Genomic DNA, 24,636 nt, shown 5'->3' on the forward strand with positions numbered 1-24,636 from the left:
CGTCTTTTTGTTCAATGTCATTTCGTCATAATGTGGATGAGGTGACTGTGGTAAAATTGGTTTTGTTATATGTTGTTTTGCTACTTTGAAGAACCTATTGCTGTCATTAAGTGAGGACTTACTATACCCTTTTGCCACCACAGGACCCATGTCTACAGATGTGGTTATAATCATTTTGATACCTAGGATAAGCATTACCCCAACCAGAGCCATTAATCCCTCTGCCCCTGAAATATCACAATCACTGTTGCTACTAAGCTGGAGTCTGATAAGTACAATTTCTTTTACTTTCTAAAGGAAATCTTTTCTAGGAGATTTGTGGCTCCGCCTATAAAGAATAAGAATAAAGAAAAAGAACCACTATTTGGGGGAATTGCATCATCGCAATCATCACCGTCATTACCATCACCACCACCATCATCAGAAGTATTTACTAGCCTCTGCCCTAGGAACTGCAGTAGGTGTTAGTAATGGAATGTTGTTGCTGTTTCTCCATGAGAACCACATGGATGCTGGAATGTTATCTTGGATCAGAACGCAGGTCTTGATGCTAATGATGTGAAGGCCCAAGCTACCCTGGAAGGAGTGGTTTAGATGGAAGTCTGCAGGACTTTGTTTCTGGAGCATTGGTTGGGCTGGGCTGGGGGATTAGAATAGAATTTGGGGAGAATGTCTGCCCTGGAGCCAGAGGACAAGACAATATATGTTGGATAGTAACAAATAGGCAAGGAAAGAGATCTTCTATCACAGGGTCCCATAATGCTGTGAGCAAAACTGCTTTGAGCTAACACCAAATCACTGCATCACTGCAGTAGGTGAGACGGGACAGACATCACCAGGACCTCAAGAGTACTCACCAGGTATGCTTCCCACCTCTTTCCTCTTAGCCAATCTACCCCATATGTTAACTTGAGCCTCCTGAAAGTTCGAAGATTTAGGTACATAGGGGCCACACACCAACTTCCTGGATGGGAGTTTCTGAAGCTCAGACCATGATGTTTGGAATGCCTGATACCTCACTTGCCCTGGGCCCTTGAGTGTCCCCTCAGGAATAAGCACAGGCACTCTATCTTCGGCCAACACCACCTGCTCACAAAGCTCTGTCTTTTCCGTAGTCTTCCACTCACCTGCACAAGAAATCCAATGAAACCGTGTAATTAATGTCATGAATGCATTGATTTTACTATGCTTCTAAAGATTGAAGGGCTTCAAAGGAGGTCACACTGTGTACCACACTGCCTTCTGTCGTGCCTTCATTTCACCTTTATTATCTTTATTTTTTACCCTGTTTTATTCCTTCCTGAGTCAGTGAGGGATTGTATTTGGCTGTATTAACAGAAACCTGACTGCAGGGGCATAACTATATAAACAGGGTAATTGCTTTCAGAGGTACTGTTTACATGATGCAAATTCCACACATTTTAAGTGTATAGTTCAAAGAGTTTTGACAAATGTGCTGTAGATGTATATAAAACCACCCTATCAAAATAGAAAACATTTTTACCACCTTAGAAAATGATCTCATGTCCTTTTCTTGTCAGTCCTGACCGTCCCCCGCCACCAGTCCTAGGCAATCACTGTTCTGATTTCTCTCACCACAGGTTAATTTTGCCTGTTTCTAAAACTTTGTATAAATACAATAATATAAAATGTATTCTTTTATGTATGACTTTTTTGTTCAACATAATGTTCATAAGATTCATTTATGTTGTTGAATGGATCAGTAGTTATTTTTTTATTTTTATGGCCGAGTAGCAGTCTGTTGGATACATAACCTAAAATTTGCTTATCTACTTGATAAATAGTTGGACTGTTTTTAATATTTGCCTCTTATAAATGAAGCATTTAAAGACATACTTGTGAAGAGAACCAAGATGGTGGCGTAGGTAAATGCCAGTATTCGCTGGCTCCCACAACCACATCAAAATTACAACTAAAATACAGAACAACCATTATTCAGAACCACCTGAATGCTAGCTGAGTGGAAGTACTACAACTAGAGAAATACAGAAGAAAGCACACTGAGACTGGTAGGAGGGGCAGAGATGTAGACCAGGCTGGTCTGACACCCATGAGTGGCATGTTTTTAATAGGGGGGGGGGGGGCGGGGGGATATCTCCACTGCAGAGGCCTCCTGTGAGAAGCAGGGGGTCCCAGACCCACACCAGTCCCCTAGAGCCGGGAATAGAAGTCCCTGTAACTTTGGGCTGTAAAAACCAGCAGGGATTATGGCTGAGTGACATGGAGGCTGCTGGAGACTCAGGCAATCCATCTTAAAGAGCTGGCACCTCTGAGCTCCCATGCTGGGCAGCAGCTTTGGTTCATAGGAGAAAGAACTGGGCTGTCTGGTGTCAGGGTAAGAACTCAGGAGTGACTTTCTCTCAGACAGAGGTGCTTGTAAGAGTCATTGTTTCTGTGCTGGGACCTCCTCCCTTGGCAGAGTGGACTGGCAGCCATGTCTGAGTTTCCATAAGGGTGGCTCAGTGTTCACTCCACCATGATGACTCCCTGAGGCCATCCAATTTGCATACACACCCAAGCTGTTTGCAGCTCCTTTTCCATATGAATGGCCTGTTCTGGCTCAGGCTTCAGACTTACCTAAAGTCTCTTAAAACAAGCAGCAGCTGGCATCAGTGTGCCCCATACCTATCAATAAGAGGCCCAAGAGCCCTAGCTGGTTTGTCTCCATGGTTAGCGCGTCCTCCTGTGGACTTAAAGGTCCAGGGTTTGATTCCAGTCAAAAGCACATGCCCAGTTGTGGGCTTGATCCCCAGTAGGGGCTGTGCAGGAGGTAGCCAGTCAATGATTCTCTCTCATCATTCATGTTTCTATCTCTCCCTCTGTCTCTCTTCCTCTCTAAAATCAATAAGAATATATTTTAAAATAATAATAATAAGAGGCCCAAGACCCCGCACTAGCATCAGCCTGCCTTGTTTCACAGCTTGGCCTCACCTGGGCACTTCCAAGCCCAATACAAATAGCAGCCACCTTCAGATCTCTTGGTAGCTCCTGCTGGGTGGCCCCAGGCAGTGGCTAACTTTGCACCTCCCTGGAGGCCCCAGAGCCAGTGTGCCCGGTGGACAGCTTCAGACATTACCAGATTATATCTCTACACATTCACAAGCAACACACTCAAGGGGCAGACTCAGTGAGCACCAAAGCCCCACTGAAGCAAGTCCAGTTGGCTGAAAGTCAACTCCTCCCAGTGATGCCAACAGCTATCAAGGTTCAACTACAACAAGACTCTGCACATAGCCCACACAAGGGTACACTTACAGTGCCCCGCTCGGGTGACTAGGGAGCCTGAGCCACTGGGCCCTACAGGACACCTAATACACAAGGCCACCCTACCAATTCCAGGAGACATAGCAGCTCTACCTAATAAATGGAAACAAACACTGGGAAGCAGCCAAACAAACACTGGGAAGCAGAAACATGTTACCAATTAAAGAACAGAAGAAATCTCCAGAAAGAGAAGTAAATTAATTGGAAACAAGCAAACTACTGGATACAGAGTTCAAAACAATGGTTATAAGGGTTCTCAAGGATCTTAAGGAGAACTTCAAGAAATTCCTTTAGCTTTTTCTTGTCTACCTTTTTCTTGTCTGTGAAGCTCTTTACCTGACCCTCAATTCTAAATGAGAGCTTTGCTGGGTAGAGTAATCTTGGTTATAGGTCCTTACTTTTCATCAATTTGAATATTTCTTGCCACTCCCTTTTGGCCTGCAAAATTTCTGTTGAGAAATCAGCTGACAGTTGTATGGGTGCTCCCTTGTAGGTAACTGACTGCTTTTCTCTTGCTGCTTTTAAGAGTCTCTCTTTTTCTTTAACCCTTGTCATTTTAATTATGATGTGTGTTGGTGTGGTCCTCTTTGTGTTTCTCTTGTTTGGGATTCTTGTACTTGTAAGTCTATATCTTCACCAGGTAGGAGAAGTTTTCTGTATTTCTTCAAATAGGTTTTCAATATCTTTCTCTCTCTTTTCCTTCTGGCACCCCGTAATGTGACTGTTGGTACACTTGAAGTTGTCCCAGAGGCTCCTTACACTCTTCATATTTATGGGATCTTTTTTCTTTTTGCTCTTTTGATTGGGTGTTTTTTTTTGCTTCCTCATATTCCAAATTGTTTATTTGATTCTCAGAATCCTCTACTCTACTATTGAATCCCTGTAAATTCTTCTTTATTCAGTTAGTGTATGCTTAATTCATGACTGGTCCTTTTTTATGTCTTTGAAATTCTCACCAAGATCCTTGAAAGTCTCACTAGGAGTTCTTGAAGCTCTCCTTAAGATCCTTGAGCAACCTTATAACCATTGTTTTAAACTGTATCCATTAGTTTGCTTGCTTCCATTTCTTTTCTTTTAAACATATTTTTATTGATTTCAGAGAGGAAAGGAGAGAGAGAGAGAGGGGGAGAGAGAGAGAGAGAGAGAGAGAGAGAGAGAGAGAGAGAGAGAAATGATGACAGTGAATCGTTGACCGGCTGCCTCTTGCATGCCCCACACTGGTGTTTGAACCTGCAACCCGGGCATGTGCCCTGACCTGGAGTCAAACTGTGACCTCCTGGTTCATAGGTCAATGCTCAACCACTGAGTCACACCAGCCGGACTCCATTTCTTTAATTTGTAACATGTTTCTTTGTCTCCGTATTTTGGCTGCTTCCCTGTGTTTGTTTCTATTTATTAGGTAGAGCTGCTATGTCTCCTGGAATTGGTAGAGTGGCCTTGTGTATTAGGTGTCCTGTAGGGCCCAGTGGCTCAGGCTCCCTAGTCACCTGAGCAGGGCACTGTAAGTGTACCCTTGTGTGGGCTATGTGCAGAGTCTTGTTGTAGTTGAGCTTTGATGGCTGTTGGCATCACTGGGAGGAGTTGACTTTCAGCCAATTGGCTATGAGGACCAGCTGTGTCTACAATGGAAGAGCTGCTGTGCAGGAGACACCCCTGTGCAGGACTTGCTTCAGTGGGGCTTTGGTGCTCACTAAGTCTGCCCCTTGAGTGTGTTGCTTGTGAATGTGTAGAGATATAATCTGGTAATGTCTGAAGCTGTCCACCGGGCACACTGGCTCTGGGGCCTCCAGGGAGGTGCAAAGTTAGCCACTGCCTGGGGCCACCCAGCAGGAGCTACCAAGAGATCTGAAGGTGGCTGCTATTTGTATTGGGCTTGGAAGTGCCCAGGTGAGGCCAAGCTGTGAAACAAGGCAGGCTGATGCTAGTGCGGGGTCTTGGGCCTCTTATTATTATTATTTTAAAATATATTCTTATTGATTTTATTATTTTTATTTTATTATCCCCCCCCCTTCTCCTTTATTCCTTAAACACCTAATTACAAGTTGCACAAACAAAAAATAAAGGTAGAAGACACAGGGAAGATTTTTGTGATGTGTAGGAGGTGGGAAGGGAGAAGTGGTTGAGAACCAGTCCTCTCTCTCCACACACAGCCCTGAATGAGGGCTATGACCCCTGTAGCAGGGGATCTGAGAAGGAGGTGGGCAAAGATCCAAGGTAGCTGAGGGAGGGAGGAGGCCCCTAAACCCAGAGCTCCCCACAAAAGCCTTCAATGTATGGCAGGGGTAGAATGGGGAAGGTGAGGAGGTTCAAAGATGGAGCAGCCAAATGAAAAATCAAGTTAGTGGATACAGGAGATGTGGAGTCACTGTGGGAAGGGAATTAAAGAAGGAAAATGTAGATAAAGGGGACAGTGAAAGGTTCTCCCTGAGACTCCAGGGAGAGTGGGGGCCAGCTTGCCTGTTAATTTAATATTAAAGTGGGAGTGGGAGTTGGAGAGGAAAAAGTTATATCGGGGGATGATTTGTCAGCCTCTCAGCCTGTACAAGAGAGACTGAGGGCCCAGGGCCCTCACCAGTCATAGCGGAGGGACTGTCGGGAGGGGGAGTCCTCAGGTGCCTGTATGGCCAGGCAGGCGTGGGGGGGGGGGGGGGGGGGGGGGGCTCGGTCCTTGGGCCTCCACCCTCTGAAGCCTCATGCCTTCGAAATTCCAGAAGGCGCTGCTGCCGGAATCGGGAGGTCTCTCTCCGCCATTCATCATCGAATGCTGCGGCCTCACTTTCATCCAGGTTGATATAGTCCTGCCCCTCTTCCCGGTCCCCTGTGCGGTGGTTTCAGGAGCGCTGGAGGATGTGAGTCCGATCTCGGATGTGATGTCCATGGACATCTGCTCTAGTCCACTGTCCGAGTCCCGCACAGTCCTCGAGTCTCCCGGATCCCGCCTGGTGACGTCTCCTGGTAGACCTTGGGGGCACCGTCACCCGTGTTGGAGGATGAGATGACTGTGGAGGATGAGAAGGTCTGGCAGTTGCCTCCAGCAGTCATGTGTTCCATGTTTCCAATCATGTCGTTCATCATCCCAAACATGTCCATGAAGCCACCCGACATTCCAGCATCCCAAAGGGAGAGACAGCCCCCGCCTGCATCCTGCGGCTGGCAGGCCTGGTCCCTGGCATGTTGCCATCTGTAATGCTGTATCCAAAGCCACCTGACAACATTCGGTTCATATGCTGACGGTGAATAGCAAAGGGGTCCATCAGGAACATGGGATCCTCAGGCTCCACATCCCTCTTGAAGCGGAACATCCTGATTTTAGCTCCAGGGGGCTCCACACAGTCCCCGCCTCCGGCTCAGCGGCCCATCCGGCCAGTCTCGCCTCCCGTGCGCTGCAGGATCAGGGCTGGCGGCCCCGGACGCAAGATCCGCCTGGGCTCGAGCTCCTCCGCCTCCCGCGCTGCCGCCTCCCACAGCTGCCACCTCAGTACCTCCTGTGGCCCACAGAACCCCCCCCCCTTTTTTTTTATTGATTTTAGAGAGGAAGAGAGACAGAAGGAGAGATAGAAACATGAATGATGAGAGAGAATCATTGACTGGCTACCTCTTGCACAGCCCCTACTGGGGATCAAGCCCACAACCGGGCATGTGCCTTGGAACCCGGGACCTTTAAGCCCGCAGGTGGATGCACTAACCACGGAGACAAACCAGCTAGGGCTCTTGGGCCTCTTATTGATAGGTATGGGCACACTGATGCCAGCTGCTGCTTGTTTTAAGAGACTTTAGGTAAGTCTGAAGTCTGAGCCAAGACGGACCATTCATATGGAAAAGCATTTGCAAACAGCTTGGGTGGGACTGGAAATTGGATGGGGTGGGGTGTCAGGGAATCATCATGGTGGAGTGAACAGTGTTGGCCATGCTGATGGAAATGCAGATATGACTGCCAGTTACCTCTGGAATTGTGGAGATCCCAACACAGGAACAATGACCCCTGTGAGCACCACTGTCTGGGAGAAAGCAGGAACCCTGATGCCAAACAGTGCAGTTCCTCCCTGTATGTTCCTGGATTCTCCCAAAGCTGCTGCTGGGCACTGGGATTCAGAGGAAGTAGTACTGTGTAATACATGGGCCTTTAAGAGGAAGACCTGGGACTCCCACAGCCTCTGTGTTCCGTAGCCACAGACCCTGCTGGTTTTATAGCCTGAAGTTAGAGGAACTTCTCTTCCAAGCTCTGGAACCCTGGGCTCAGGGTTAGGCTAGACTAGATGCTTCTATGGAAGGCCTTGGAGATATCCCTCCTAACTAAAAACATACCACACATGGGTGTTGGTCCAGCCCATTCCACATCTCTGCCCCTCCTACCATTCTCAATGTGCTTTCTTCTTTACTTCCCTAATTGTAGGACTCCCATTAACCCAGATTTCAGTCGGTTCCGAATGATGGTTGTTCTGTATTTTAGTTGTAATTTTGATGTGGTTGTGGAGGTGGAGAGTACCAACGTTTACCTATGCTGCCATCCTTTTTGTTGAGGGGAGTTTTTCAAACAAATCAACTTCCCTTCCACAGGTTACCCCATCTGCAACAAAAATCAACAATCTCTTAATTCAGATTATCAACTCAGTTTGCAAAGTTCACATTTTTGAATACCTACCTCATTAGTACCTTCAATTAATCAAGCCAACCACAGCCTACTTCTATTCAGAACCTGGTCTTTGTTCCCTTGGTGACTAAGTGAAGGGCTCTTGTAGGGTGGTGGTTCTACTGTGTCCCAGAGCAGACATTGCTCATAGGGCCAGTATGGCCATTGGACCATTTCTTGCCTGTAGTACTTGTAAACTTCCACTGCTTGCTGCTGAGTCATTTGTTCGGTCTGTAGTAGTATCGCCTCCTTGTTCCTGGAAGATATGGAATTGAGTGACAGTGACCAGGCAAGAGCACAGCAGGCACACAGCAACTCAAACATTGTCCCATTTGGTGAGATGAATTGAGACACAAGCGTCTTCTATAATGTGGAGATTTGGGGATCATAAAGAATCCATTGAACTGGTATCACCCCCTTGCCTGCTGTATTATTTACCTAAAGCTGCTATAACAAAGGGCCACAAACTGGGAGGCTTTACCCAAAGAACTTATTCTCACAGTTCTGGAGCCTCACTGTCTAAAGCCAAGGGATCTACAGGGCCATTTGTTCTCTAAAGGCTCTAAGTGAGGATTCCATGGCTTTCTCTTAGCTTCTGGTGCTGTTTGCAATCATTGGAGTTCCTTGGCTTGTAGATATTCCACTCTAATCTCTGCTCCGTTGTGACATGGCATTTTCCCTCATGTGCTTCTTCTCCTTTTTTTTTTTTTTTATCAGGACACTAGTATTACTGGATAAGGGTCCACCCTACCCCAAGATGATCTCATGTTAACTAATTACATCTGCAAATAAGATCACATTCTGAGGTCCCAGGGGTTAGGACTGGAGCATATCTTTTGGGGGGACACAATTCAACTTGTAATGGCTGCTAACTCATGGCACTGAGTTTGTAAGGTGAGCCAGGATCAAAATGCCAGAATTACAATTATGTAAGGCCCAGGAACAAAGCCATGTTTAGAGGAAGAACGTTTTCTTCAGGTTAGGCTAGACTGGATGCTTCTCTAGATAACTCTGGAGGCCTCACTGCTTGGGAGTCCGAACTGGAATGAAACACCTACCACCATACTGCTCTTGCCCCACCCAGAGCCCAGTTTCAGGTGAAGAGGAAGAAGCAGATCCACAGAGACGCAGAGTGGGAGGCAGGGAGCATCCTGGTTCTTGATGTGCCTAAGGCCAATTTCCCCTCAACCAGGCTAAGGTATATGAGCCCACAAAGCTTCCTTTCTGCTTTTCATATTCTCCAATCCTGAATTGGCAAAGGTTGGGCAGAGGAGAGGCTCCATGTGATTTGACTGAAACCTGAGGTGCTGGAATTTCCAAGACACCAAAAGAGACATCTTCTGGGGATGGGGGATGGGAAATGAGGACTAGTGGTGGTGTTGGGAAAGAGTAACTTCCTACAGAGGAGCAGGTTCTAGGACACCAGGCTGCAGGGGCATGGTAAGAGACAGATTAAAGGAAGTGACAGAGAGGTTGGGAAAGGGGAAGTGACATTGGGGGATATGAGGCTTCCTTCCTGCAAGCCGCAAAGAAATGAGTAAATGAAGTAATATTGCAACCCCATAGTAAGAAAATGATATCTCACCTCTCCCCTGGTCTGGGCAAGGCTGGTGAGTCAAGAGGTACCCAGAAAAGAGCCAGAAATTACTTTCCATCACAGCTTTGGCAGAGCTGGGCTGAAGCGGCACTGGCTCCAGCTGTGGGTAGCTCTGTGGTTCTATTCCCCCACTGCATGTCTGGCCCTCTCTCTCCTCCCATCCCAGAGCCCTGGGAAAAGGGAGTGTAATGACATGGCTACATGAGCCTGAAGGAACTATGTAGATCTCCCTTCACTGTGAACTTTGGCATTATACAATATAGGAAGTAAACAGAAACGAAAAAAGTCAACAGGAAAAAAAATCATATACAATATAAGAAGCCAACAGAAACACTGCTCAGGGTGTTCATGGGAGAACGTGAAAATCTCTGAATTTGGGAAATCTTTAGGTACCTTGGGCATCTTTAGTGGTTGGCTGTCTTTAGTGGGCTCAGGGCCTCATGCAGTGGTTTTAAGAGCATAAGCTCCCAGAGCAGTGTTGGGAACCAAGTGGTCCCAGGATATACTTTCAACTCCACCTACTTCTGAACTTAGTTACTTCTAAAGTTCTGTTCCATAAACCTGAATCATATTCCTAGCACACAGCTAAGGGAGACATACCTGCCTTGCCTTGAATGGCTGGGGTCTCCCTGAAAGGAACACTGTGGAGGTTAACTCCCAGCTCTGGTTCTTTATAAATGGTACTGAATAAGCGTTGGGGTGAGTGGGACCTACTAACCTTAAAGAAAAAGACTTGAGCTGAGTGTTCAGATCCACAAAGCTTGGAACATCTTTCTGTTCCTTTGGTGGGAGAAGCCTGGTGATTCTTTCTACTGTCGCCTGAAAAAGACACCTGGGCAGGGAAGAGCTATATTCCCTCCTCCCAGAGAGGCTTTTCATGGTACAGGGGTGAAGAGGTGGGGCAGGGAGAGGCTGACTTGAAGAGTAAGTGTGGGGTTTCACCCACATGCATGGAAACTAGTGTGGTGAGTGACTTTGTCATCATTCAGGGTGATTGGTTCATTTTGGGGGGTTTCACTCATTCTCTCCTGCTCTCCCTGCATCCCCTGGCTTCTGCCTGGGAGAGGAGTGCGCTGGTGAGGGGGCTTGGTGGGAAGATGCCCCTGAGTGGAAGGAATGCCCTTGGACCCAGCACACAGTTTATAGCTGGTCATAGGCTCTAGCGGACACTCCAGAAGTTACAATCCCAGACTTGGGAACTACTGGTAGGTGGTTCTACAACATTTCTAGGGTGTCTCTGAGAAGACTGCTTGCCACTGGGTACTTAGCAGGATGTCTCTGTTTAGCTTATAGTCCCTGGTTCCTGTTAGGAACCTCAGGGCTTGTCAGTGTGTTCATTTTACTGTGTGAGCAATGCCATTCCTGACCTTAATCTTGTTACTCACTGTACTGCTGCTCCCCGTTCTGAGCTAGTGTCAGGCTGTGGGGACTGTCCCCTGGCTGGGGAGCGAAGGGGCACCTCTGTGGTCAAATCGGTTCTGGATTGGTTACGGCACACCACAAACTGTAGGAAGGCGGTCCTCTTCCTTGGGTTTGCCATCTTGCTCCTTCTGCAGGTGGCCTCGGACTGGTTGCCTAAGCCCCCTGGGCCTCCATAGAACAACTCAGTCTCATTGGCTCTGGAGTCTGATAGGTATGGCTTTGATGTCCATGTTTTAACTTACTGTGTGACCACAGCCAAGTCACTCACTCTCCTCATCTTTAAAGAGAGCAATCACAGTATTTTGCCCAGATTAAGTGAAACATTGGATACCAGGCACACGGTACAGTTGCCTGGAGCACTTATCACACTTGCTTTGTTACCTGTTTTCTAACCAGTGTTGTGTGACTATTAGTATGGTTGTGCCACATTGCACTGGCCAAAGTGAAGGGGGTGAGTGTCTTCTCGGGCACTGGGGCAGAAAGTGTCCCCTTTATTTTTGCTTGTTCCTGAGCCTGGATGCTTCAGCAGGGACAGAGGCAGGAGTAGCCTCTGAGCCTGGAGTGGAATGGGAGTCAGGAACATCATTTACTGGGTGGGAAGCAGCCCAGGCCACCAGCTGCTGCCCTGCCCAGTGGCTCCTCCTGGCTTGGCCCTGTGGAAGCCACCCTCGTGTTGGGAAGGCCTCATCCATCAGGATGTGTTCAGAGGCCTGGGATGTTTTAAAAAGCTCCCCATCAAGTTTCTTTCTGAGACACATTAGCACCCCTTTGGGCTCCTGGGCCTCTTTCTAGGAACTTATGTCCAGGCAATAGCCCTTTAATTTTATAATATTCCACACCATCAGAGGTTGTAGATTACCTAAACCCTGTGGCCACCTAAATAGATCTCTAAGTGGTTTTCAACACCCTTCAAATACAATGTAAATTGTAATATCTCTCAGGATATGTGAGAACATCTGTTTTTCGTCAAATGAAGTAAACATAAAAGGGTCTCTTGGGATATCTTTAAAATAGACTTAATACAACATTCAGGAATGATGAGCAAAACCTAATCACAGTCAAAAGGGAATGTGAGCAATTAATAATATTGGGACCTTATGTTTAATTCAGTGTTAAAAATAGACAATTAAGCCTGTAGGACTCAGGAAGTTAAATTAAAATTATAACAGTAATATAAATTTAGCCACATTCTGTATTAGTTATGAAATCCATTTAACACCACGAACAATAATGTTTTCAGCTAGTTCATTCAAAAGGAAAACAAAACCCAAAACCATGTTAATGCTATATATACTCTGTTCCTGTGGTCAGGCTAATTTTGCCAGAGGAAGAAATTTAACTTTTGAATCTTTAAATGTCCAGTTATTTAGTGAGTCCTCTATTTGCTTGCTCGTTGCATAATTTCTGACAATAAAACATAAAAAATAAGCACAGAAACTTTTCTCTCTCCTCTCTGCTGATCCCTAAGAGACTGAGTTGTCTGCACCAATGATGTCCTCAGGGGCACTCGACCACGTCTCTTAAGTTCTCCCGCACTCTCTGTGGCATGAATGCTCCTTGGTTGCAGGGGTTGTAATTCAGTGAGGTGCAGAACCTCTAATCTAGAGCTGGGAATCCCCCGTGGCTATTTATTTGGGGAAAATGAAGCTTGTAATTCAGTTCTCCACTCACTGAGTCTACACCCTGCACCTTCCTGCTGCTAGCAGACCATATCTACCTCTACTCCATCTCCTTTTAGGAGATCGTAGAAGATGGGCACTCATTTTTAATACACATACACCTGCATCAAGTCTAGTTTTACACATCTCAATAGTACTGTCAAGTGGGTTGTTTGGGTGCTATGGTGCTTATCAAATACTAGAGGCCCAGTGCACAAAATTCATGCATGGGTAGGGTCCCTAGCAGCTGCTGGCTGGGGCCTTCCTTCATTCCGTGCCATCCCCTGGTGGTCAGCGCACGTCATAGAGAGCGATCAAACTCCCAGTTGGTCGAACTCTTGAGGGGACACTTTGCATATTAGGCTTTAATATATATATACACTAGAGGCCTGGTGCACGAAATTAGTGCATGGGGGGGTCCCCTCAGCCCAGCCTGCACCCTCTCTAATCTGGGACCCCTTGGGGGATGTCTGATTGCCAGTTTAGGCCCGATCCTGCAGACATCCTGATGAATTTCCACTCATCCTGGCAGTCGGACATCCCTCTCACAATCCAGGGCCACTGGCTCCTAACTGCTCACCTGCCTGCCTACCTGCCTGATTGAACATAACTGTCCCCCCTGCTGGCCTGGTCACCCCCAACTGCCCCCCCCCTGCAGGCATAGTCATCCCCAGCTGACCTCCTGCCAGGCTGGTCGCCCCCAACTGATTCCCCCTCCCTGCCAGCCTGGTAGCCCCATGCAGCCTGCTGCTCAGTCGTTTGGTTGCCCCTCACTAACCCCCCTGCCAGCCTGGTCACCCCATGCAGCCTGCTGCTCAGTCATTTGGGCACCCCTTACTAACTCCCCTGTGGGCCTGGTCACCCCATGTAGCCTGTTCAATTGTCTGTTTGGTTGTTTCGGATGCGATGTTTGCTTAGCCTTATATATAGATAGATAGATTCCCTCAAGAATAGCCAAAGTCAACCAAGCAATGGGAACTTCAACTACGTGCCCAAGTGATCCCTGACAAAGCACTCTAACAATACTTATAGTGAAAGTGTCTTAGATGAAATTCTCAGGGAGTGGCACTGGCATTTATCCAGAATGTTGTCAGAAATCTGAGAATTAGTCTTGATTCCTACTCCACACTAAGCCTTGTAGTGATTATTTAATAAATAGCCCTCAAATCTACCAACTTCTGGCCAATGCCATTGCTACCCACCAACCATAATCTACCATATTTTCTCCACAGATTTCTGGAATGGACCCCCAGCTGCTCTTCCTGTCTTCATGCTGGCCTCCCCAATCTGTTCATGTTGTAGCCAGAGTGGTCTTCTAAAATGCAAATCCAGTTGCCAGACTCCTCCTCTTCAGTCCTCCAGTGGCTTCTCTTTGTCCCCAGGATCATTTCAAAACTCATTGATGGTAGTGATGGCAGGGGTGAGGGTGGGTGGGTGGACGTGGAAGAGGGCATAGAGAGGATAAATGGTGATGGGAATAAAATAATAAAAACATCCTTGATGAAACTGGAAAGGCCCTTTGTAACATGGTTCCTGGGGAACCTCCCATACCACTTCTTCAGTCTAGTTTCCAGCTAAAAGGAAGTTTTTTCAGTTCCTCAATTGCATTGTGATCTTTCTTTTACTCAGGATCTTTAAACATGTAATTTCCCCCTTTCTCATCTCTTTGCCAAGCTAATATATACTCATCTTTCAGGTCTCATCTTTGGTGTCACTTCTTCTGGGAAGATTTTCTCAATATCTTCTGTAAAAAAGATGAAAATAGTTGTCTACTCTATTTTCCATTTACCATTCATACCAGACTCCACCAGGGCAGTAATGTGCATGGTCGAAAGACTACATTCCTAGTCTCTTCTGAAGTGAGGAATTCCCATGTGACAGCATTTTGGCCAATGAGATGGAAGCTGAAATTGCAGGGTAGGATTTCCAGGAAAGCTCTTGAAAGGGTGATTCCTCTTTTCTCTTCTCATTCTTTCTCCTTCTTGCTTTCCAAAATGAAGAACAGTTGGCAGAAGCACCAGAAGCCATGTTGGACAATCAAGTGACAATGAGATGGCAGCCACATGTCATGATGATAGAGCAGAAGAAGAGTTGGCATGTGGGTTCTTGGTGATCTTGGAGTTGCCACACCAGTTCTGGTTTGCCTACTGCCACAAGTTTTTATAAATGAGAGAAAAATAAACTTTAATGTTTAAGCCATTGCTGTTTTGGTTTTTCTGCTTATAGCAGATAAACTTCATCCTAACCAATATTACCATTGACTGGGTCTATTTTGCTTAGTACCAAACCAGTGGTATGTATGCTCAGTAAGTATTTGTTGAATGAGTGAATAAATGAGAGAAGATAGAGAATATATAACATTTAGTCCTCTGCCTAGCCATCATCTGATCATTTTTAGGATCTAGGTACTATATGTAATTCCATGATTCTTTTAATAGGTCAGTTGAAGATCCTGGATCATTCTTCTAACAAATTAATTAGAACTCTAGTCACCATACATCTGTAAAAATAGTTGATCTGAAATTCCTTTAAGATTTTGATTTGTTTTATTTCTTTTTAATTTTTTAAAATAAATCTTTATTGTTCAGATTATTACAGTTGTTCCTCTTTTTCTCCCCATAGCTCCCCTCCACCTTGTTCCCACCCCACCCCATGCCCTTACCGCCCCACACTGTCATCATCCATATGTGTATGATTTTTGTCCAGTCTCTTCCCTCACCCTCCACACTCCTTTCCCACTGAGGATTGTCAGTCCACTCCCTTTCTGTGCCCCTGATTCTATTATATTCACCAGTTTATTCTGTTCATCAGATTTTTTATTCACTTGATTTTTAGATTCACTTGTTGATAGATATGTATTTGTTGTTCATAATTTTTATCTTTACCTCCTCCTCCTCCTCCTCCTCCTCCTCCTCCTCCTCCTCCTCCTCCTTCTTCTTCTTCTTCTTCTTCTTCTTCTTCTTCTTCTTCTTCTTCTTCTTCTTCTTCTTCTTCTTCTTCTTCTTCTTCTTCTTCTTTTTCTCCTTCTTCTCCTTCTCCTTCTTCTTCTTCTTTTTCTCCTTCTCCTTCTTCTTCTTCTTCTTCTTCTTCTTCTTCTTCTTCTTCTTCTTCTTCTTCTTCTTCTTCTTCTTCTTCTTCTTCTTCTTCTTCTTCTTCTTCCCCTCTTCTTAAAGAATACCTTTCAGCATTTCATATAATACTGGTTTGGTGGTGATGAACTCCTTTAGCTTTTTCTTATCTATGAAGCTCTTTATCGGACCTTCAATTCTGAATGATAGCTTTTCTGGGTAGAGTAATCTTGGTTTTAAGTTCTTGCTATTCATCACATTGAATATTTCTTGCCACTCCCATCTGGCCTGCATAGTTTCTGTTGAGAAATCAGCTAACAATTGTATGGGTGCGCCCTTGTAGGTAACTAACTGTTTTTCTCTTGCTGCTTTTAAGATTCTCTCTTTGTCTTTTGCTCTTGGCATTTTAATTATGATGTGTCTTGGTGTGGTCCTCTTTGGATTCCTTTTGTTTAGGGTTCTCTGCACTTCCTGGACATGTAAGTCTATTTTTTTCACCAGGTGGGGGAAGTTTTCTGTCATTATTTCTTCAAATTGGTTTTCAATATCTTGCTCTCTCTCTTCTTCTGGCATGCCCATAATTCTGATGTTGGTACGCTTGAAGTTGTCCCAGAGGGGCTCCTTACACTATCTTCATATTTTTGGATTCTTTTTTCTTTTTTCTTTTCCAGTTGGGTGTTTTTTGCTTCTTCGTATTTCAAATCTTTGACTTGATTCTTGCGATCCTCTAGTCTGCTGTTGGATCTCTGTATATTATTTTTTATTTCAGTCAGTGTATGCTTAATTTCTAGTTGGTCCTTTTTCATATCCTCGAGGGTCTTGCTAAATTTATTGGCCTTTTCTAGAAAATTCTTGAAAACTCTTATAACCATGGTTTTGAACTCTATATCCTCCACTTCTGTCATTTGTGACCTGTTTCTTTGTCTCCACATTTTGGCTGCTTCCCTGAGTTGATAGAGTGGCTTTGTGTGCTAGGTGTTCTATAGGGCCCAGTGGCTTAGCATCCCCAGTTACCTGAGGTGGACACTCTTGGTGCACCCCTTTGTGGGCTGTGTGCACAGTCTTGTTGAAGTTAAGCCTTGATTGTTGTTGGTATCACTGGGAGGAATTGATCTCCAGGCCAATTGGCTGTGAGGATCAGCTGTGTCTATGATGGGAGAACTTCTGTGCTGAAGACACCCTTATGAGGCAAGACTTGCTTCAGTGGGGCATTGGTGCTCACTGAGTCTGCCCCCTGAGTGTGTCCCTTATGGATCTGAGGAGTTGTAATCTGGATGGTCCCACTCTGACCCCTGAGTACACTGGCTCTTGGATCTCCAAGGAGGTGCTAATTTAGCCTCTGTGTGAGGCCACCCAGCAGGAGCTACAGAGAGATCTGCAGATTCCTCTTCTTTGTTTGGGGTTTGGAGGTGCCCAGAATTTCATGCACCGGGCTTCTAGTGTGTGTATGTGTGTATATATATATATATATATATATATATATATATATATATCTAAGAGACTGAACGACTGAAGTCTAATTTATTCTTTTTTTTATTTACAAACTTTTTGTGCCTTATCTAAAAAATCCTTGCCTTCCTCACAGTCACAAAGTCTTCCTTCTTTGATTTTTTCTAGAACCTTTATAGTTTTAGCTTTTATGTTTATGTTTAAGGTTCAATTCTGGTTATGTCTTGTGTGATTTTTGGGTAGGGTCAAGGCTCCTCCACCCTGATATGAATCCAGTTATTCAAACACTTTTTATTGAAAAACCTTGCTTTCCTCATTCAATTACTTTGTGAAAAATCAGCTGAGCATATATGAACATCACGATTTTTAATTTTATTAGAACTAAATGTTCCCAGGCAGGCTGTGCCCATTGCTGACCACTTCTTAGAGAGTCTGTAAGGCAGATCAAGCTGATACATGGGCAAAGGAAACTGTGTCTAACCTCTGTTGTGCTCAGCACACAGCGTGGTGTTTTCTGCACTTCTGGGTTACTTGCTTTATCTTTCTGCAAACTCATAATAATACACTGTGCTGTGTATCTCTGTTAGAAGAGGGAAGAGGCTTTCTGCATACTATTGTGGTTTCTTGCAGTCTGTGTGACTGTCTGTGGACCTCTACTTATATTTTCTTATTATAAACTTCTAGCTTGAGATTCTAAGGAACGAAGGTCATATCTGTAAATGCCATTTAGATTTGTAAAGCACCTAACTCAGGATCCTGAGCATGGGTGGAATTTAATCAATAGCTTTGAGGTTACAGCAAATTGGCCTTCTCTCAGTTTCCTCATCCATATAATGACACGAGAGCTCATCTCTATTTAGTTCAATTTGGTTCTGCCATGGCTGTTCATGTAAAGAAAGGCCATCTGACTGTGGCCAGGGAAGGAGATGTGACATTCAACAGGCTGATTTGGTTCTCTTGCAGACTATCAACGTGTGACATCTGGAACAGACCATGGCCTGGCATTTGTTTATATAACTTATCTTTCAGATCAATATTGGTCTGAATAGTCTTTTGATGGACTGAAATTAAAAGAACTGCTTTGAAATTATCTATGATTTGTGCCTGTAGACCTGGGCTATATATCTCTAAGTCCAGTCTAGTATTGAAACCTCAACCTGGGAGAATTCTGTCCCCTCCCTTACTCCCAACATTATGTGCAAGAGAAATCCTTGTCCCACTGAAGACTGAAGACGACAGTGAATGGATTGTGATGGGAAGAGATGTCACGAAGTGGCAACACGCACTGGAGGTGAGATGGAAGATGTGTGGATGTCGTTGCCTGACAACCCAGCGAAGTGGCCCCATGTTGCCATGGTGATGGAGGTGTGCTTTGGCTAAGTGCATGAGCATATCCCATGTTTCAAATAGCTGCTCTTAGTGCCACTGCCTTTTCTGAATTGCTGCCCCCCTGAGTTTCTGCTTGGCCCCAGCTGTCCAGATCTCTGCTGACAAATGGTTGTCCTTCACAGAGAAATCACTAAGAGCACTCTAATTAATGCATGTGCTAATTATTCTTCTGCATGCTCAGCACATTTGTCTAACTGGCCTGTCACACTAGATAAGTGCAGCGTATGCGCCAGCACTGAGGGCTCTGGAGCAAGGGTCCCGGAGGAGAAGGGCTCTGGGCCTTGAAGCTGTGGGATGCTTCTTGTTATATTACCTTTACTGACGGTCAGGTGTCTGGGGATTAAGTTATTTTCTGTGAAATGTATATGTTTTCCTTTCTTTTCTTTTACCAAAAAATTTCTCTTTAGGGGCTGAGGAACTCAATTCATGAGTCCCTGAGGGGACTGACTACCCAGCACAGGCGCAGAAGGACCAGAGAGTCCCCAGGTCAGAAAACTGTCCTGGAAGCAGTGTTCAGGGGGTTAAACCCAGACTTTGAAACTAGGCAAGCCTGGGTTTGAGTCCCAGTTCTGCTCCTTACTATATGTGTGTCCATGGGCATGTGGCCTAACCTGTCTGAACCTCAGTTTCATCTTTTGAGCAATGGGAGGAATAATTTGTACCCAGAGGGTTGTGTTGAAGAGCAAATGCACAAGTGAGGTCCCCAGGACTCAGCGGTGTCCCTAGGACTCAGCAGCTCAGAGCTCTGGGTCCCAGGCTTGGTCTGGTTTGGTCCTGCCTGCAGAAGGCTGGCTGTTTGGCTGGAGACAGTCTTGTTAGGGATCCCGGACCGGTGCAGGCCCAGTGCTCCCCTCCCCTGCTTCCTGAGTTCTTGCCTTTTTCTGTCTCAGCAGCTTTCTATTAAGATGAATGTCATTTCCAGAGGCTTCACCTCTGGTAAGTGCTCCTCTGCAATGCAGCCAGAATCCTAATGTGTGCACTGTAATTGAAAGGACACTTGGCTGACTATTAAAATGCTCTTCCCAGGGAAGTAAGCTCACTGCACAACGCGTGCTGTCCACTCTGGCAGGATGTCCCACCACAGGAGGGGGCATAGCTATTGACCTCCTGGCAGATGCTGTTACCAGGCGCTAAAGTGGAAATTGCTTGGCACCCCTCCCCTTCCCTTTGTGGAGCTCCTGAGGGCTTGGGAAACAAGCAGGAGGCTGCCTCTTCCTGGTTCCCTGAGTTCCACAGAGCTGGCAGGGTTTCCAAATGGCATCTGGGCAGACCATGTTGGATTCTGGTGATGTATTTTCCATGTACCTGCAGAGCATGGCACAAGTGCACACACCATGCGCATAAACACCTGGCAGGGGAGAAACTAGGGTGAGCCTTAAAGACATCACACTGCAGGACAGGGAAACTTCTTTAAAAACTTGACATTTTAATATCTATATATATATAAAACCCTAATATGCAAATAGACCAAGTGACAGAACAACTGAACAACTGAACAACCGGTTGCTATGATGTGTGCTGACCACCAGGGGGTGTGTGCCGAACATGGCGGGATGGTGGAGCAGGTGAGCAGGGGCACCAGACCAAAGCGGGGCAGCGGTTGCTGTCATCAGAGTGAGCCTCTGGTAGTTACTGAAAATTCTTTGCTCTTGCGCACCGCTGTCCTGCCAGGTGCTTACACCTGCTGCCGGTGCCAGCCCTGCTCGCACCCACAGCTGGTGCTGGAGCCACCACTCGCACCTGCTACCGGTGCCCGGTGCCAGTCCCAATTGCCCCTGAGGGCTTCTCCATCTACCCCTGCTCCTGTGGGGCGATCAGGGCAGCAGCTGCCTTTTGCACCTGCTGCTGGCGCCAGCCCCAGTCACTCTGTGCCATCAGCAGATGCAGAGCAAGGCCAGAGCATCAGCACATGGGAGTGGTGGTGGCAGGAGCAGGGCTGCCAGCAGACAGGGGACTGGGAGCCGCTTGGGGAGGGGCCGGACGGGGGCACAGAGGATGGGCCGAGACCTGCCCCTGTGCCAACTGCAGCCTCATGGCCCACAGTTCCTTTCAAGGTGCATGAATTCGTGCATAGTCCCCTAGGGGGATTATAAGTAGTGTACAGTCATAGCATGATAGAGGATGTACCCAATACTCTTCCCCAACCCCCCAATATCTCTTTAGGGAACGATCTCCCTCAACCATATGTCAACTATGGAAACTACCAGGTTCTTTCATTTTCTTTCCATCTGGTTGTCCTAGGAATGGTTATCTAACTACCAGAGCCAATGAGATGGTCCTAAAAATTAGACGAGTGAAGTCAGTTCTTTATAGGTGGCAGAAGTTATAAGATGTACTCTAGAGTTAGAGGTGGACATATTTTCTACTGTGTGGAGAAAACTGGTCTGTAGAGAGAAAAAGGCTGACAAGCTAAAGAAAGTTGAGAGAGACTGAGAGAGAGCACCTCACGAGAGAGAAAGAATTCCTTGGCTCCAAGGCCCAATCACATCTGGACTCTTTTCAACTTTTGGTTATTCAGGTCCTTGGGTTCTTTGAGCCAATAAATTTCCTTTCCTGACCAACTTAGTTTAAGCTACAATTCTATTATTTGCAATCAGAGCAATTTTAAGGGGACTGGTCTTCACTTTGAATGCATTGGCACTGAATTATGATGACTGTTTGCAGACTAACATTTCGTGAGGGTCAAACTCCTTGTCTACTGGGACCTAAGTGTCCCTGAGACTTACCAAACTCACATACAAATGAGAAGTTAAGAACACAAAAATCTTCCTAGTGCTGCGGCACTCAGAGGGTGCTCAAGTCATGACCAGCCTGGACTGCCCTTGCAGCCGGCCTCTGCACCTCGTGCTCTCAGGCTGAGCTGGCCTCTGCTGCTGTTCAGAGAGGAGTGTGTGACTATCTCCCCATGCTGGCCTCTTCCACACCAAGAGGCAGATCCCTGCTGCCACCAAATATATTGGCCAACATTCTCTTTCCAAGGGAGGTTTTGCTAAAAGATCCTCTTAATCACTGCTAAAGAGTTGAGTCTGGGATGAAGGTTGCAGGAATCTTACATTTTCTCTTACAACTTCCAAGGGGTTGCCATTTACCAGGGAAAGCTATCCTGTAAACTGCCAGGCGACCACCTGCCCCACCCAGCAGGCCTACGCTCACACCTTCTCTGTATGCTTGTCATTATGTTGAGAAGACTCCAGGGAAGGTGTCTCCACAATTACCTCATGGGAGTCAGTTGCGGGGTTTAATAACACTTCCTGTTTGGAATTTTTCCTTAGGGGTCATTAGCAACCCTATTTCTGCCCTTTGTCTCAATTCTTTGGTTGAGTTTTAATTCTCTTGTTGCTTTCAGATGTCCCTCCTCCTCCTCATCCATCCATCCATCCATCCATCCATCCATCCATCCATCCATCCATCATCTATCCATTTATCCAGGCCTTATTACCTGACTGCCACTGTGGACCCTGCCATGTGTTAAGTATACCTCCTCCCACCCCCTGGGAATTCAAGAAAAGAAAGGCAGTACTCAGGACACAGATCATTTTGGTGCTTTGTAAATAAAAAATTTTCTTTCTTCTTCTTCTTTTTTTTTTTCTTCCTGATCCTTTCCCTAGCCCTGCTTCTCCTGGCAGTCACACTAAGCCAGGGCACTTTGGAGGCTGGGAAGAAAAAGAAGAAGAAGAAGAAGAAGAAGAAGAAGAAGAAGAAGAAGAAGAAGAAGAAGAAGAAGGAGGAGGAGGAGGAGGAGGAGGAGGAGGAGGAGGAGGAGGAGGAGGAGGAGGAGGAGAAATGGAGGAAGAAGAAAAGGAAGGAGGAAGAGGAGGTGGAGGAGGAGGAGGAGGAGGAGGAGGAGGAGGAGGAGGAGGAGGGGGAGGGGGAGGAGGAGGAGGAGGAGGAGGAGGAGGAGGAGGAGAAATGGAGGAAGAAGAAAAGGAAGGAGGAAGAGGAGGTGGAGGAGGAGGAGGAGGAGGGGAAGGAGAAAGCAGCACTGTGTGTTGTGCTGGGACGTTCAGAAATTCTAATGATGAAAGACAGAATGCAAGCTCTCACTTCCCCTTTCTGCACAGTGCAGACGTAGGTGGCACAGAGCAGTCCTCGCTGGTGAGCTTGAAGCAAACATGGACCAAGAAACCCTGGGCAATATTGTCCTGTTGGTCATTGTCACCCTCATTAGCGTGGTCCAGAACGGTAAGAGAAGCCTCTTACTTGGGCGGGAAAACAAGGGGAAATGTTATTTGTTAGTTGTATGAAAGTCAGGCTTACACAATACTCTAAGTTCTCTCTCTGTACTTTTGTTTTATCTATATTTGTTTCTTTTTATTTGAATGTATAGAGGTGTGTGTGTTTCCGTATAGATTGGGTGTTTTGCTTATCCTGTTCTTTCTTTCACTTTAGTAGTGATGACTAACCAGGCTTGCAGCGCCAGGGCAGCCATCTGGAGGCTTTTCAAAGACCCTCACTGAAGGGCCTGCAATCAGCATTGTAACTATTATTAGTTAGTGGGGCCAGAGAGGAGGACAAGAAGCCTAGAAAGGGAAGATGAGACATATATTCACTCAGACACTGGGCTTTATTCTGTGTAGCTGGGCTGACTGCAGTGCATCTGAGGTTACTGTCAAGTGTAGGCTAAAAAAAAAAAAGTGAATTTTGGGGTTTGTGAAAGGGAAATCACCTTATCATTGTTTTTTCTTTTGAAGAAACATATCTTTTGTAATACTTTTCCATCTCTAGCAATGTATATTTTTTGAAGCATTTCCCATATGCATTATATACTTATATAAAGAGAGAGAGGGGGGAACATTTTGTTTGTTTGTTTGTTTGTTTGTTTGGGGCTGTGCATCCATTAACCTTGCTAACAGTTTTAAAAAGCCAAACAGGATACCCACACCCGACAAAGGTAGGACTATGTAGGACTCTCTCCTTAAGGTTCTGAGTTAGGACTGCATCAGATTATTTTTATAAGTATCTCCAGTGGCTTTGCATTTTGCAATTTAGTAAGATAGAGAAAAAGGAGAGTACTTACTAAGGACAGCTCTATAACTTAATGGTAATGAATGTTCACACACCACCACACTTTGGAAATTTGAATATTTCATCAATTTCAGATATTCTGATATTTTTTTTCCAATTTGAATGTGGATAGAGACTGGTGATTTAACCTTCTGAGCACAGAGCAAAGCTCAGAGGCACACTCTGAGAAGATTTCCTTTATGGGACAGCACTTTGCAGCTTTCTTTCTTTTTAAAATTTATTTTATTTTTTAATTTCTTTATTGATTAAGGTATTACATATGTGTCCTCATCCCCCCCCATTAGCCTCCCCCATCCCTCTCACTCATGCCCTCACCCCCCTGTTGTCTGTGTCCATTGGTTAGGCCTATATGCATGCATATACGTCCTTTGGTTGATCCCCCTTACCCCCACCCTCTCCTAGGTTTGATGGTCTGATCAATGTTTCTCTATCTCTGGATTTGTTTTTGTTCATCAGTTTGTGTTGTTCATTATATTCCATAAATGGGTGAGATCATGTGATATTTATCTTTCTCTGACTGGCTTATTTCACTTAGCATAATGCTTTCTGACCCAAATGTTTTAATACAAAATCACACACAGTAGAGTTGCAACTCGAGAGGGAACAACTGGACTGTTTTGGCTGCCATTTCCTCAAGTCACCGCTGTTTCATGGGGGCACCATTTTGTCAATGAGCTCCCTCAGTTTGTCAATGGGCAAAGGGTTCATTCATCCCTGTGCACCCCACAGGGACCCTGCTCTGTGCCAGACAGTGTTCTGTTTCCCTGAGCCGACAGCACTAGTTCCTGCCCCCAGGGAGGGAAAGAGCAGTGGGAGCAGATGAGGTCAGCAGGAAGCTGCAACGACCTCTCTGGGAGGCAGCAGTGTGGGTGGTAGGCAGACAGTGGTGGCTCAGCTCTGTGCAGGATCTTCCCCCCAGTCCCTCCCCATGGAACCATCAATGCAGCTGAGGAGTGTCCTGGCCAGGGAGCTTCTCACTGCCTGCAAAGAGGACTGAGCTTAGCCCAGAGGTTGGTTGGCCTTCACTCTGAGCTGCTCCCTCTCAGTTCAGACCTGGTGAGACAGGCAGTTGAGGGAGTTTTTGCAGTGTCTCCTGTTGTAAGAACAGTCTCT

The 24,636-nt window shown here is 45.9% G+C and overlaps 1 protein-coding gene and 1 pseudogene across 2 annotated transcripts in view; one reads left to right on the forward strand and one right to left on the reverse strand.

The window, feature by feature from the left end:
* Window positions 1–5,451: 5,451 nt before the first annotated feature.
* On the reverse strand, window positions 5,452–6,692 carry LOC307102208 (myeloid leukemia factor 2-like; annotated as a pseudogene). The gene has a single exon. The product of its transcript is annotated as a myeloid leukemia factor 2-like (transcript).
* A 15,856-nt stretch (window positions 6,693–22,548) lies between these two features.
* The window catches only part of ALOX5AP (arachidonate 5-lipoxygenase activating protein), a 32,333-nt gene continuing 30,245 nt past the window's right edge, over window positions 22,549–24,636 (forward strand). Inside the window, exon 1 of the mRNA XM_079776016.1 lies at window positions 22,549–22,680. Within this exon, the coding sequence (XP_079632142.1) occupies window positions 22,611–22,680 (70 nt within the window). The 5' untranslated portion in view covers window positions 22,549–22,610. The remainder of the gene's footprint in view (window positions 22,681–24,636) is intronic.

The sequence above is a fragment of the Cnephaeus nilssonii genome (genome assembly GCF_951640355.1).
Source record: "Cnephaeus nilssonii genome assembly, chromosome: 6".
Classification (NCBI taxonomy): domain Eukaryota; kingdom Metazoa; phylum Chordata; class Mammalia; order Chiroptera; family Vespertilionidae; genus Cnephaeus; species Cnephaeus nilssonii.